This window comes from Trichoplusia ni, chromosome 1 (genome assembly GCF_003590095.1).
Source record: "Trichoplusia ni isolate ovarian cell line Hi5 chromosome 1, tn1, whole genome shotgun sequence".
NCBI classification, from domain to species: domain Eukaryota; kingdom Metazoa; phylum Arthropoda; class Insecta; order Lepidoptera; family Noctuidae; genus Trichoplusia; species Trichoplusia ni.
In genome coordinates this window covers 21,785,213-21,800,706 of record NC_039478.1, presented here as the reverse complement: position 1 = coordinate 21,800,706, position 15,494 = coordinate 21,785,213, and the positions used below count along the sequence as shown (strand labels likewise).

Here is a 15,494-nt window from a genome sequence, read left to right as displayed (position 1 = left end):
AACGCATGGAGAGAATTTAATCATTATCTCGCGGGGGTTTCACAAACATGTAAGTAACATGTACAAAGACAGACTCAGGAAAAGTATTCTTGAATCACGCAAACGCTCGTCTTACGCTGGAAACGAACCTGCGACATGTTCCTGAGGTTGGGATTGGCATGGTGATCTCTACCACTTAGCTATCCGTACAAACAACTAGCCTCTTACAAAAAATATTCAATAAAATAAAAGCGGAGCGAAAACCTCTGCTCCAGAAATTTATCGTAAACTTTCACTCCCATACCACACCATTTAGAAATCAACATAAACTAGTATCCACATGACAATAACCTAATTTTCTTAGCTCTAGCACAACATTAGTGGATAATCCGGATGTGTCGGGAACATCCGCGGACGTGTCTGGTGGAGTTGGTGACGCCACGAACACCGGACGTCATGGGAACATCCGATCGTATTGTGAGCAACGTGTCGAGAACTAGGTTATGTGACTGTGTGATGGAAAGATAGATGTTATGTTGACAAGTGTTTAAAAAAGACCGAAGGCAGATGATGCAGCTTAACAACTCAGAGCCATAAATTTGTTGTTGGGTGACAAATAAATTTAAATGTAGCCCGAATTATTTCAGGACTAATATATCGAACTACACAATAAAATTCAAAGATATTGCAGCCAATTGTTATTAATACATATGTACTAACCTAACAACTTTTATCTAATATTTATTTTTAGTCATCGCTTATCTACCGTTATCTAATTTAGGTGTAATACAAATATGGTTAAACAATCTTTTAATCCATTGTTCTATCTGCTACAGATATGACCATCGCTAATATGCTTTAAAAGGAAATGTTGATACAACACAGTATGGTTTTCTGAAATGCAATTGTGATAAGTTCTTTGTACATTTTTTTCTTTTTGTGTTTTTCTTTAGATCGAACGTCAGGTCAGTAAGTGTCGCGAATTTGATCCTAGCTTAGAAAAATAATTTTTTGATATAAAATTGCTTGTTTCAAGTCTGGTTTGGGTGTTTGTACATGAGACTTGAATTTTGAAACCTTATCCTTGTAGGAAAAAACCTTATAAATCTAAACATATAAGGTTTTAATGGCCTGACTGAAACTAATTTGACCTATAGATATACATACATCCACTCACTCTCAAACTACTTCGAAGATCATTACTATAGAACGTCATGCACAGCACCAACAAGACTTTTCACTCAAACTCACACTTGACTATACCCGTGGCCGCAATAAAGCCCGAGTGACCGAGCACTAAACAGACTTAAGTCTCAATTACATTAAAACAGAGACTCGTTAAGGTCTTGTTTTTACTGCAGTCAAGTACTTTGTGAAGTCCAAAGTGTAATTTTGAGGCATTGTCTGTCGCTCTCCGCTGCTGAAGGCAAAAAGGCCAAGATGCTTGCTGTTTGTCTTGACTACTTTATGTTGTATTTGTTTAATGGTGAGTGCCAACTGTAATTAACAGACTTCTAGATTTTTAATTACTCTGTTTTGCAGGGCGTATCATGCGATGGGCGTGAGACAAAGATGCTGTAAAGAGCGTCACTTCAGCAGTGGTTTTTAGAAGGCCTATGATGATGATATTACGTCAAGCCAAGTTTTGAGTTTATCTTATATCGTAATTACTTTTGGAGATGAGTCTTAAAACAAGTAAATGAAATGAGAACTTTCTCCGCTTAAATTCGGTAATTATTACTTTAATCCACAAATATATTTATCCCCATTAATTATCATAAAATAAATCTATTGTTAGTCACTTGCTGTGTACGATCCTATGAGTTCGAATGTGTATTTATTCATCAATGGCTATGATTCAATGCATGTTTTCCCACTTGACACATTTATCGATTAGTTCACTAGAAAACAAAGGCCTGATAATGATAGAGCGTGGGAGCCGAAGAAAAATTAGTAAGCTAAATAAAAGGATTTTCATAGGTACTGTTTTACAAAAACGTGTTTGTGTGTAATAACAATTTTTACGGCTTAGACACATAGTAAAATAGATAGAAATCGATATCATGTATTTTTTATTTTAGGGTAGCATTTATTTATCCTATACAAATAGTTGTTTTGTGTCATAGAGTTTTAAGTTACATGCATTAAGACTCCCTTTCAAACCATAACAAAATTTCATTAAACCTGTGACAAATATTTGATAGTTCAGGACTAAACATCTTTCAATCAAACAAAAAAAAAAGCTACGCATTTTGAGTCAAATATTAACAGCGGTGTTCTACCAAATCCGTCAAACATTTACTCGTACAATAACGTACTGTATTGTGTAGCAGTCGCGAAACCATGAATACGGTTCGCGGGGAGCAGTTTAAGCGATAAATTGGATCGCCTTATGCTATGATGGGCACTCGATTCAGGGATGCTCACTTGGCTGTGATATTATTCAAACAACTTGATACGAAGCGATTGGTTTACATCGGTTACTCATTTTATTTGCGGTTTATTGTGACTCAATTATTGGATATCTGTTTGAGCGTGTTTTTATATGTGGGTCAAAAACAGAGTTGTTTTAAAGATTAACGCGTAAATATTTTAGTGCGTTTAAGTACTTTGATTGAACTTGTTTTATGTTTGTCAATAATTACGGTCTGTCATCAATAAGGCACTCGTATTTAAGTGGAGAACGTTAAGGTTTGTTGTAGTCTTGTAGTCTTTGAACATCTAAAAAACATGTATTAGCCCATACGATACCCTGGAGGCAGAGAAAACAACTACTTACTGTTTAAATTCAAATTCATTCATTACTTCAAATAATATAAATATAACAACCCATTTTGGTTACGCCAACAGAATAAATGAATAAGTAAATAAAGGAAATCTTAAAACAAACCCAAGAGTAAAATAAACAGCAGCGGAGAACCATAATAATATTTTAATTAATATAATGCACTTGAATTTACTCGAAACCGAAGCACAAAGCTGAAAGCAAATTTCACTGCACTTAATAAGGCCACCACTAATTTCCACGCCAAGAACTCACAACAATAATGCAATTTAATTTACTAAATAACTTCGCTAGTAAAATGAAAATTTTTGCTGGATGAAATAGGAAGAGTAAATAATAAAACTAGGCTGTGACAGTTCCTCTAACTGTCCCACTGTTGGGCTAAGTTTCTTTCCGTATAACGAAGTTTTGAACATCGATCAAAACGATTATTCATCTCGGGATGGCACTTATATTATTTATCAGTAGCGTTTAAAAATAATCAAGGGCATAATGACTTTTTAAAAGACACAAAGGTACTTGTCTGCATTAGGCTAGAATCAGCAACCTTAAATAATTTCGTGGTAGAACCTAACGCTCACCGCGATCTAACGACGTCGAGTGAATAGGAAATAAAAAAATAAAATAAGTGAATAGAGGTGAAGGGTGCGGCGACAAATCCAATCTTGTCGGTTCGAAGGTACAAAGAACACAGGAGTACTTGGCGGCGAGCCCCCTACCACTGTACCAATAACCGTGTATTATGTACCGAGTACCTTTCTTATTTGGGGGGATTCTTCAAAACGCTCCTGGTTTTTTATTTTAATATGAACAGGGAGAGTAAGATTCTTACTCACTAAAACCAGCTGGGCATCATCAGCACAAAGTAGGAGTTTATTTTATCCTCTTATAAGCACAATCCAGAGCCCCTCTTTGCAACGCTTGAATAATGGAATACTTCAGGTTTCAGCGGCCATTACACCTGCCTGTCCTGAGGTATTGACGAGTTAACTTCTTATGAGGGGGTACACCGCTTCGATACGTAACTTTTTACGACGCCACTTTTGTCTGGCTCCCCATTTTCCTACGCATACGGCAGCAGTATTAGACTTCTGTCACACATTACTTTAAGTTACCACTTCTGACCTTTCGAGAAGAACACGTTTTTTCATACCTATTATATCCTGTGCTTACAACTATCTATTCTATATATTTCTCTCTACAATTCAATTCTTTGTGAGACAATTACGTCGCTTGCAATTGTTTCGCTGCGACAATAGTGTTGTCGCTAAATTGTACTGTTATACTGCAGAGCCGTGTTGTTTGGAAGCCTATTGTTTTAGTGTTTAGGACGTTAAGTGCACTTTAAGTTTAATTGTAAGTGTATTTTTGTATTAAAGCTTTTAGATTGTGAACACCTTTTCATATATAAAATATCTTCCTATTTATAAAAATGCATTCTTGGTCGTGAGTCTCGCAAAACATAACAACGACTGAACCGATTTGGCTTGTTTTAGTCTTGAAATATTCGTTGCATTCCGGGGAAGGCGTAAAATTGAGAAGACAAAAAAAAATACTACTTTTCATTCAAACTATAAATTTAAAGAAGTCTGATGTTTCTTTCGGAGAAAAGACCGTAAAATCACCACGGGATCGGCTACAACGTTGGAAATAGCTAGTTATTCAATTTTGATATATTAGACGGGTCCGTTTGTTATCAAGTCAAGTACCTACATCCTAGCAGTGTTGTTTGAAACATTTAAGATCCTATCTGTTTATTTTATTGGTCTTCGACAGGCTATAAAACAAATACACATAAAAATTGCTAAAGTAATTAAGCACGAAGACTCGACCTTATAATAAAAGCAAATAGTCGAGGCATTATAATAACGTTTGTTATGATATATAACCAGATGCTCACCCTATGAAGATGAACATACATCATGCCTGAACCCCATGGGAAGTAGAATAATATACAGTTGCTTTTAACTCACATATACATATAAATTATCTAAATGTATGAATGTGTCAACCGTCGTTAACGAAATATCACATTTTCAAAGTTGCTCTTTAGACGATTATGATGTTTGTTTCGTGAATTTGTACGTGAATTTTATATACTGCTAGGAGCAAATTCTTTACATCTTCAAAGCATTGAAATCGTTTTCTAAAATACATAGGTACAACATATTAGTATTTAGACACAAATAAACTTAAAAAGTATGTATTCTTCTAATCGAATTATTCTAATGACACAAATACTTCAATCATTTTTTAACCTTTTTTAAAGCAATCGGGAAGTTTAAATGAAATAAACTCACTTGTCTATTTACGAACATTCAAAATAAAACACTGTTTTAGACGGTGATGTACTTATAAAATAATAAATAAAAATGTACACAAAAACGTCGTTTTAAATGAGCCAATTGTATTTCGTGCGCGAGTGAGCATACAAAACCAATTCTTCCTGAATACATCAGTTTCAAAATATTTGTTTTACTAAACAACTTTGTTGGAATAGACAATTTACAAAATAGACAGGTTTTATACAAAATGTACTGTTTTCGAAGCAAACAACGGGTGAATGGTGTATTGTATTGTATGGTTGACCTTTCGACAATTTTAGTTTATTTAAAAATATTCTGTACGTGTTTGCGACTATTGGTTTTACGCAAAACAATAATTTTATTATTTTCGAACACCGTGTTTGGAGTTTTTTTTATGAAATATGGATATAATAGATATTTATTATTCATAAGACAGATATATCTGTAAAGATAATTATAAGAGCATATATTTGCAATTTAATACAATGTTTTTAATTAAAAACTTCATAATTTAAACTCGGTCTGCGTATTTGGTAACGAAGTTAAGAATAAATAGTTTACAGTTGGTCAATTTTAATAAAGAAAAATAATCCGATAATGAAATAAGTAAGTTATTTGTGGTTGTCAAAGATCAATTAAGGACTAGCTATATACAAGTTTCTCAAACAAAATTTGCTAAAACATTCGCGGTACAAAACACAAGAAAACTACATCCTTTTCTATTGTAAATGTAGCCCTACACTCATCTCGCACGCACGTTTATTAAAACATGAATAGGTAATGTTACATTCGGTCGCATCTACAGAATGAATAAATAAGCATACGGCAGGCAAAAGACAGTGGCGCCATCAAATATTCACATAACTGCTTCTGCAACTTAAAGCGTATACAAACGAACGGAAAACCCCAAAATTATAGCAGCAAAGACTAGCGAAAGTCAACCTTAAAGGATTGTTATAAAGTCGATATTTGTGAATCAGACTTGTTAACCCAAAAATGTTAGACGAACGACGGCGTTTAGCGAAAGTCAACCTCACTGCTTTGATATAAAGGCGGTGTTTATGTAACAGTGTTGTGTGGGTTTGACTGCACGTATAGTTGTTTGGAGCTTTTTCAAAAAGGTCAAGGATGTTAAAAACCTTTTTAGCAGAAGGTAAGAAAGTAGATTGAATGCATTTATATTTTCTAAAAAAAATTTTGTGTTAAGGATTTTTTTCCAGTAAGAAAGAATACGTGAAAGAAAGAAGCTTTCAAATGCTTAACTTAGAATAATAAAGATGACGTCAGTTTCGAAAACTATTATTAATATTTTGATGACTATCTTATTTGAAACCGGCCCAGTGCGAGTTGAAGAGGGCTTAGTACAAATAGACTAAAGAGAAACAGGTAAATAATAAAACTATTATCTCATCAAAATTGTGCCTTTTTGGAGCATACCATTTAAAAAAAAAAAGCGTTACTTGACAATGATAGCATCCCATTGTTGTGCCTGTACGTAGATTTTAAAGTAAAAAAAGTTCAAAGATATTTATTGGAACTTTAAGTGCTCGTAATCTATACTAATATATAAAGCTGGAGAGTATGTTTGTTTGTTTGTACGCGCTAATCTCAGGAACTGGTTAAAATTGAAATATTGTTTTCGTATTGAATAGACCATTCATCGAGGAAGGTTTTAGGCTATATACCATCACGCCGCGACTAGTAGGAGCGAAGATATAATTTTTATTTTTTATTTATCAGAAATAATGGAAAATGTGGGAAAATTATTCATCTTCGAGGGCTTCCGTTCAAAAATTCCTAACTTATATCTTCTAACCACGCGGACAAAGTCGCGGGCAACAGCTAGTTATTCTATATTTACAGCCTACTTTGAACTAAACTGGTTGAGTAACTTTCCTACACAGTAGTAGATAAGTGCGGAGGTTGGTGGCAATTTCCGTTCTACACCTTGTTAGAACTTTCCCTTTGCGTACAATTACATAAGTTTGTTACTTTAAACCGACTCATTATTGGCTTGAGACAGAATTACCGCCGCTAATTGGCGATGAAGAATTCTAGTTAATTGTCAGTAATTTCGACGGGAAATTGTTAACTAGATCCGTCAAACTTTACTTGTGATGATGGACGGATTATTTCATAGTAAGTATTTAAAAAATGTTTTGTTAATTCATAAATACGGAACTAGATTGACCGAAACAATTGTCAGGGCTCTGATGTGCAGCAAGAGTCTGACACTAAAAGCTTCCTCCCTCAAGGGTTCTGTTGCATTTTTTCAGAAACGCGTATATAGGCTCATTAATAGCATAGGCTGTTGTTGTCCCTAACACAATTAAATAAAATTAATAAATGATATTAATCTCAAAACTCTTCTTTAGACACGCATTGTTGACATTTAGTAGCCATTGATAATTACTTCAGAAAATATTTCTGTGTTTAGCTACCGATTTATTTGTATTGACTACCTATTTCTAAATGAACATTACAAGAATACCTGGGTATAACAGCTCTAGCTAACTGAACGAATAAACCTACCTATCACACACAAAGTTCTTTGTGATAAGAACTTTAACTTTTTATTAGAGTCTGGAAAAAACAAGGTAAGGCTTCGTTCACACTCGCAGTAAAAGTATTGTAGATCACGATAACAGGAGAGTTATGGAGAATCGATTAGCTTGCTGACTGCTTTAGAACTAGAAAACCTTTGGATTGGTTTTTGTGTTGGGATATAGGTATTTTTGAGGTTTATTTAAATATTAATTTAATTTATATTCGTGTTTTAAGACCTTCATATACATTTTTTTTGGAACTTCACATCTTCACACATAAACTACACATAATACTACAAAAATGACCGAATAATTTCAATTGAAAATATTAAGTTTAACATTATTAAAAATCTTATCACGTAAATTCATCAACTGCATTTTAGTACTATACTCAAACACACTGAATTACACGTACATACATATATATAAAAACCAATCGTACCGTCCAAATTCAATTTGTCTGTTAAGCGCAGTCACCGAAGTGCTCCCATCGCATAAACCTCCAAACACATGTGAAGGCCCAATAACAACTCGCCATAAAAAAGTTTTCAATAAAAACAGTCCCGTTTCTGAGGTAGTTTCGTGTGTGGCAACACTTAAGGCTAAATACTCTTTTACTAATAGATTTACTTTTAACAAGTTTTCTTTGGATTACAGTTCGGTCTCCGCATAGTTTGTTAGTCATCGATTATTTACCGCAGGCAAGTAAATGTTGAAAGTATATTAATGACTGTGTAGCCAATGAGATTCCATTGAATTAAAAAAAAAACGAATTCCGTACTGCGCGTATTAATTTTTCCGTCGCAGGCGTTTTTTGAACATTCAAGTCACATGCACAAGACTTTCAGATAGTTTAATGCAAAATTCAAAGTACATTGCACGGAACTCATGCATTACGTCACCTATATGTATAATTTTCTTTAAGCTTTACGTCAAAAGCCTCCTCTCCTAGCCTTCAAACCAGTTTATCATTACAAGTTTATAGAGTTTAGATAAACTCAAAAATACATGGGCAATAATTCTAACTTAATAGATTAATGCTTTTTATACCAAGACGTCATCCCTATTATACTAAGTACTTTTATACTTCTTTTACTAGAAGGTTTGGTAAAGAAATAGGAACTTGGTGTAAGTTGTGAGGCTCGCCTCAATACTTCCAGAAATCTTTCGGCTTTAATAAGTTTTCTTGGAAGCTTTAGTAACGTGGGCGGCTTCGGATTAACCAGGTATACTTTCTATACAAATTATCTCACACCTGAGCAGAATAATACTGTGATGACCTTTAACATACCGTTAAATAGTTATGTCATATAAAGCCTTGTCACAGAGTTTACATATTTATTTATTTACACTTCTTAAACTTATTAATTTACTAACACTTATTTATTTATTTTTATTTAAATCATGTACAATGGCGGACTTAATGAAAGAGGCATTCTCTACCAGTCAACCAAAGGGTGACGCAGTGATATCAAGAATTGTCGCACTCTGGCCCTGCATACAATAGTACCTATTACTATTACTAAAACAAAGTTTGATAAATGTTAACAAAAACGACTCTTAATATACGTCAAGGAGTAAAAACGATATTGCAGTTTGTGTTCATAAATTACGCTCAAAAACTTTACCAACTGAAGTCGAAACTTAACAAAAAATAGCAAATAAGCAAGCTGTTCGCAGCCCGTGTTATTAGCAAAGTTGTCGGTGTGGGCAATTTGGCAAGCTCCCGAACACCCGGCGTGATGTATAGCATATAGCCCGATACTTTACTATCATTTACAAAAAACGGTACAAAATGCATTTCTTTGGAACATTTAGTCAGACTGGCTGCTTCATAAAAGAAAAAAAAAACGTATATTTGCGTATCATTTAGAAGAAAAACAATTAAAAGAATAAACATTACAATTGATTGGTAAGATGAACTTAGTAGTCATCAAAACAAATTACTCCTAAGTGTGAATCGCGTTGAACAGCTACGCAAGAATGTAGCAGTCGCGATCGTAGGCGCCTACGATAAATGACGCTACGAGCTACGCCCGTCGCCTATTCAAACTATTTCCAAGAAATGTTTCTGTTGTTGTAAGTTATGACATAAACATGATTTGTATGAGGTAATATTAGCTTCGTATGGTACGAGGTCTGATAGTAAAACCATATAAAATTATTCAGGTGTTAAAATTTCTGAATTTGGTATTGTCACGTTGCACAACAATTAAAGTTAGCAACTGTTCGCGATATGTGATTATATCAATTACTTGAATACGAGTCGCTTCTGTGTAATAAGCCTCCAAAGTTAAGCAATTTGAAGCGAGGAAATTGGTAGATTAAATAAGGATAAAACTCGTCAGGGCCCGATCATCGTAATCGGATTAAAAACGACATTTTCTCGCTAAGGTTGTTATTTGGTCGGCATTAAATATAGAGATTAATTTGCCGATAAAAAGTATTAGATGTGTTTAAATTTGATTTTTTTTCGCTTCTCAATGTGTAAGTACTTGTTAGATATTATGTTCTGTAGGTATTTCATGGGATGTGCTTTTGTAATGGCCATATTTTTGGATTGATACTCTGTTTTATTATTTACTTTAGATATTTTCCGTTAATTGATATCTTTTGCAAAAGTATTACAAAGTTGCTTAGATGTCATTACAACAGTGTTAGTGACAAACCTGTTAAACAGTAAGGGCGAATTACTCTAAAGTATCTTAAGTATTAATGCACGAAATTAAACACATTTATATTAACACAGTTCACAGAAAAAAATACCCTTTATAAAGCAAATGAAACAATCAACCGGTACAATTATCGCGTTAAATTTAAATCTGAATAAAACACAAGTTAAATCGGCGTTTATTTAACAAATGAGGTAGAACTGTTGTTAAAACTAACGACGCGACAGGTCATCGGAAACGTTGGCAGTTTTATTTAATTACATATGTGATTAACTTGTTTATAATTTGGTTTATTGATAATGATGGTGTTGTGAAGACACCGTTTGGACGTTGATCTGGGATTATTTGGTTCATGATAAAGGATACGTTTTTTTTATATTGATTTTGGATGCTAAATTGAAACGGTTGTTACAAAACGGTAAAATTTTACTGTTGGTTTTTAATATTAGTCATGTTAAACTGTCCAAAACAGGATTTTCCAAAACATTATTTGGAATAAAGACTGTCCAACAACTTAGATCACTGTTTTAATAAATAAACTCGCAAAACGCAAAATGAACGAAACGGGATAGATTTTAAAATTGGCAAAATACGCTTCGTGAGCCAATTTTAAGTTTGATGACAAAAGAATAAACTTTTAATAGCGTTACTTTTGTACATATAAATAAAACAATACACGTATATTGTGAATGTGGAGTTTTAGAATTAATCACTGAAGTTGGTATAGCCGGGTATTCCGGGTAACTTCCAGTAATTGTCAACACCCGGTGATGTTTATAAGCACCTGGATATCCTGAAATTCACGAATTTCAGTGACTGTTTCAGTTGAATTTCGTAAAGTCGTTATAATGTTTATATGTTATAGGTTTTAGAGTACTTTGTTAAAAGTAATTATTAATAACGGTGTATTTGTTTTAGTCAAATGCTTTTGGAGTTTAATTGTGGTTTGAAAAGTTTTGAATGTGTCCAGCATAAACAGGGATATACAGAAACATACAATAATTACGACTTAATATCGTTTTTATTAAATACTAGCTGACCCAGCAAACGTTGTTTTGCCGATTTTTTTTTTCTAGTTGTATGTATTTTTAATGCCACATTATAAAAAAATAAAAACAAACAAATTCGTCCAAAAAATTAAATATATTTTTTTAGTGTGAGCAACCCTTATAACTTAGGAGTATGAAAAATAGATGTTGTTCTATTCTCAGACCTACCCAAGACGTATACAAAATTTCATAAAAATCGGTTGAACCGTTTCGGAGGAGTACGGTAACTAACATCGTGACACGGGAATTTTATATATTAGAAGATTTATTAGGCTAGGATAGATTAAGTTTTTGTTGATATCGTTTTAAAGAATTGTGAAACATTTGATAATAATAAGTGTCTACTTTATGCTACGATGACTAGACTTCAATAAAGATTGGAGTGTTCGCCTATTCTGATTCATTCGTTTTAAATTAAAAGTCGTGTTTAGTGATAAAAAGTAAAACGTAATTAATAAAGTAAATTTTATCACTACTTTAAATTTCTACGAAAAATGAAGGCTACGTTAGAGACAGAAAGGACGCACATATTTCAAATAAAGTATCCTCATTATATCTTGAGATTAAGAAATCTTTCCAAAGAAATAAAACTGAATATAATTCGATAAACATCTTTCTACATCTAAAACAAGCAAGATATAATATTATTTCTATAAAAAAAATATACAACACAAATTGACTTACAACTCTATATATATCTAGTGTTGTGACTTAACCGTAAATCGATTAAACTGGGAATCGATAAATCGCTTGTCGTAACATGTAATAACAAAACTATCAACATTTGAACTCGGCCGTCGGTGCGGCATGACATGTCAATACAGGGCATTAATATTCACAATTGTGCGGCGATCGTCATTTGATGCAATACCGCTTTGGTTTAAAAGTTTTGTGTTGTAGATGTCTAGTGAAGATAAAATTAGCTTCCGCGTTTGTAGTGTCTGAGTAAAGATCAAGGAAAAACTTTCAACGAGTAGACAACGATAATTTCGGTCAGTTAACACTTATCCTACTACTATTATAAAGGCGAAAGTTTGTAAGTATGGATGTATGGATGTTTGTTACTCTTTCACGTAAAAACTACTGAATGGATTTGAATGAAACTTTGCACAATATAGCTTATACATCAGAATAACACATAGGCTACAATTTTTGAGGTTTCTAATGTGAGGTCGTAAAAAAACTCATTTTTTGCGCTTACATTGCAAACGCTGACTGAATCCTACAAGAAAGATAGAAGGCAGGTATAAATTAAAACTTATATCTTCTAACCAAGCGGAAGAAGTCGCAGGCAACAGTTAGTTTAAAAAAATGTAATTAATTTTTATCTACCTGAATTTTTAAATGAAACTTAATTCATAATTACAGATGAATAAGTTCTCAATAAGTTCTATCATGACAGAACAAAAAGTACATATTCTAGATCATACTAACGCTGTGCGCTATACGTAGGTCCAGCAATCACAACATCCAGGTTCGGATACGGCTCAACGAGAGCATGAGCCGCGGCAATCCTCTCACACACGCTCATGCTGCAATAAAACAACTGCCACGCGCACTCCCGCACCCCCTCCACAGTCTGCGTCCACGACAGCCGCGGCGACCGCATATCGACAACCTAACCCCAACACTATCACAGAATCACCAAACTAGGTCACAAACACACCGCACACAAATTCCCACATAATTATTTACACATTAAAATTAAAAGTAAAACACGTTCGAATCGCACCGATAGCACAACTTGAACTACGGAGATAAGATAAAGTGCATCACTATCCAATAGCGAATGTTCATTGACGCGCGTGATTTAGCTGAGGTATCGATATTTCTTGTATCGATAAGATAAGGGCGCGAGGCGAGAGTGTTCATCTGCGTGGAGAACGGCACTGATGGATGGAGTTCCTCTGTGTCGAGATCAGGTGCGTGGGCGTCGCGGCGTCTATTATCTCGCATTCATAGATAAATGTAATCGAAATGATAGCGAGTGATAACTCGTCGGGTTTGCGCAACGGTTTGTCGGGCTGCACGGAAAAATAATGAGAGATTATGCTTCAAGGAGCCTTCTGAAGGTCGGCCCTTTGTTACTGATATAACTACGTAATCCAAGTATGATGATTTAAAATATTATCGAATTTAAAAAAAATGTCCGTATTGAATGAAAGTCATTTTGATTTAAAAAAGAGATTGCTTACGGAAGTCTAATGATCACGCAATCTTATCAACAAAAACCTAAAACAAGATACAGAAGTTTTAAGCAAACATTTAATTTTATACCTAACAAAAACCCTTTAAGGTAAATTAGAATAAATAAGACATATTTATTCACCTCCATTATTTAACCTCAACCAAGCAAACAGCAAAACAATACCACAACAAGGACTTTAATTAAAAAACTCAAATAACTTGGCAACATTATAGAACCGTCTCTGTTGCGTAATTAGGGTTGGCAACATTCTTGCGGGGAGTTTGTTTAGGATGTTTTAGGACAGTTGTTTTGCTGTTGTTACGCACATCCTTGGTCGAAAGACAAATCTCTGACCGGCGGGATCTTGGAAACTTACTGCCGTAGTCCCATACATATTGGTTTATTGGGAAAGTCCCTAGTTTGAATTTATGACCACTTCAGCATGCAAACTGGTTTATGGGTAAACAAATTTGATAGATGAGTTCAATATTCCATTTTTAAACTGCATGAATGGATAACAGTTTGATTTAAACGTTTTATTGCAAGCTCTGAAGTATGTAGTTTTTGTAAATAGTAAGTATATTGTTTAAAGGTGATAACTTTATTATTATAATGCTTGGCACTAGCGATTAAATGAATTAATAACATTTATAGATCGTAATTTATATTATAATAAAAAAATATATAAATATGCAACATGTGTCTGGCCGGTTGGTCTAGTGATTACTGGCCCTGGCTGCTATACCGGAGATCGTAGGTTCGATTCCCACCCAGGATAAGTGTTAGTGTGATGAGTATGATCATTTTGCGTCTGGGTGTAATTTGTCTATAATACTATTCAGAAATATATAAGTTTGTTTATCAGTTGTCTAGTACTCGTCATACAAGCTTTGCTTAGTTTGAGACTAGATGGCGTTGTGTGAAAATTGTCCAAGATATTATATATTTTTGTATGACGCATGTCATAAGTATTAGTCATATACTACATAATCATTGCACATGTGATGTAACTTTTACAAAAGACAATAACAAGATTACTATTTACGTCACAGGTCACTTTATCTTTTATATCGGACGTGAAGATGAATCAAAAAATGATAAACAGTGGCAACACTCGCAACACTGGCAACACTGATCAATGTTTACTTTTCCCCACCCTAGGGCTGTATAGTGGATACTGTTTACATTCACAACACTAGCCAGGTAAATAGGCCCCGTAAACATTGGCAGGGATTTTACCTGCGATTTGTTTATGCGGAATATAGGCTTACCTATCTATTGTTATGATAGGAATAATATTTTGGAGCAAAAACAACTTCCCTGTTTTCAGATTATTCATTAATATAGATACATCACTAAAACATAATAAGTAATAGGAAACACGACTTTTAAAAATTCAAAATCTAAAAAGGTTTTTTCATTTTTAATAGGAAATATTCACTTTCGAAACGTCGACTTTAGTATCGCGGTTCCAAGTTGCGGTTCTGATGGAAAAGAATCGGAAAGAATCTCCACAAAACTTGTGGAAACTCCACAAATTTCTTTACTACCGGTTCTTTAAAAAGAAAACAAATTCATTCATAAGAAAAATGTTATTTGTTATTTTTAAGGCATAACACCTGATTTCATAAAGGTTTGATTTCATTCGCGTCCGTAATTGATCAAGTCTTAACACTCTAATCACTAAACGGATAAAACAACTAAACTATTAATTAATAATTTATCAACTTAAACTAGGACAATTTGTTTCACTATCATTTTTGTTTGGATAGCAACAAAGCTGAAAGTTTTATAAAAATGCATTTATATGGTACTTATGTTATCAATATTATTGTTAACTTTATCAGCTTACCGGTAAATCCGGTAGGAAAATTGTTGACATGTTTTATATAAAAACAACAAATTTAATTTACTGCAAAAATCGTCCGTCAGAGCGCAAATAAATGTACCTATGGATAAGCTATGCATA

The 15,494-nt window shown here is 33.8% G+C and overlaps 1 protein-coding gene across 5 annotated transcripts in view; it reads right to left on the bottom strand.

Moving 5' to 3' along the window:
• LOC113499200 (atypical protein kinase C) overlaps positions 1–15,494 on the bottom strand; it is a 207,467-nt gene that overhangs the window by 15,573 nt on the left and 176,400 nt on the right. The window contains exon 1 of one of the 5 annotated variants that reach the window (XM_026879604.1): positions 12,772–13,448. The exons of the other annotated variants lie outside the window; for them this stretch is intronic. Coding sequence (XP_026735405.1) covers positions 12,772–12,946 — 175 coding nt within the window. The 5' untranslated portion in view covers positions 12,947–13,448. Of the gene's footprint in view, positions 1–12,771; positions 13,449–15,494 lie in introns of those variants that run through there. 5 annotated transcript variants of the gene reach the window in all.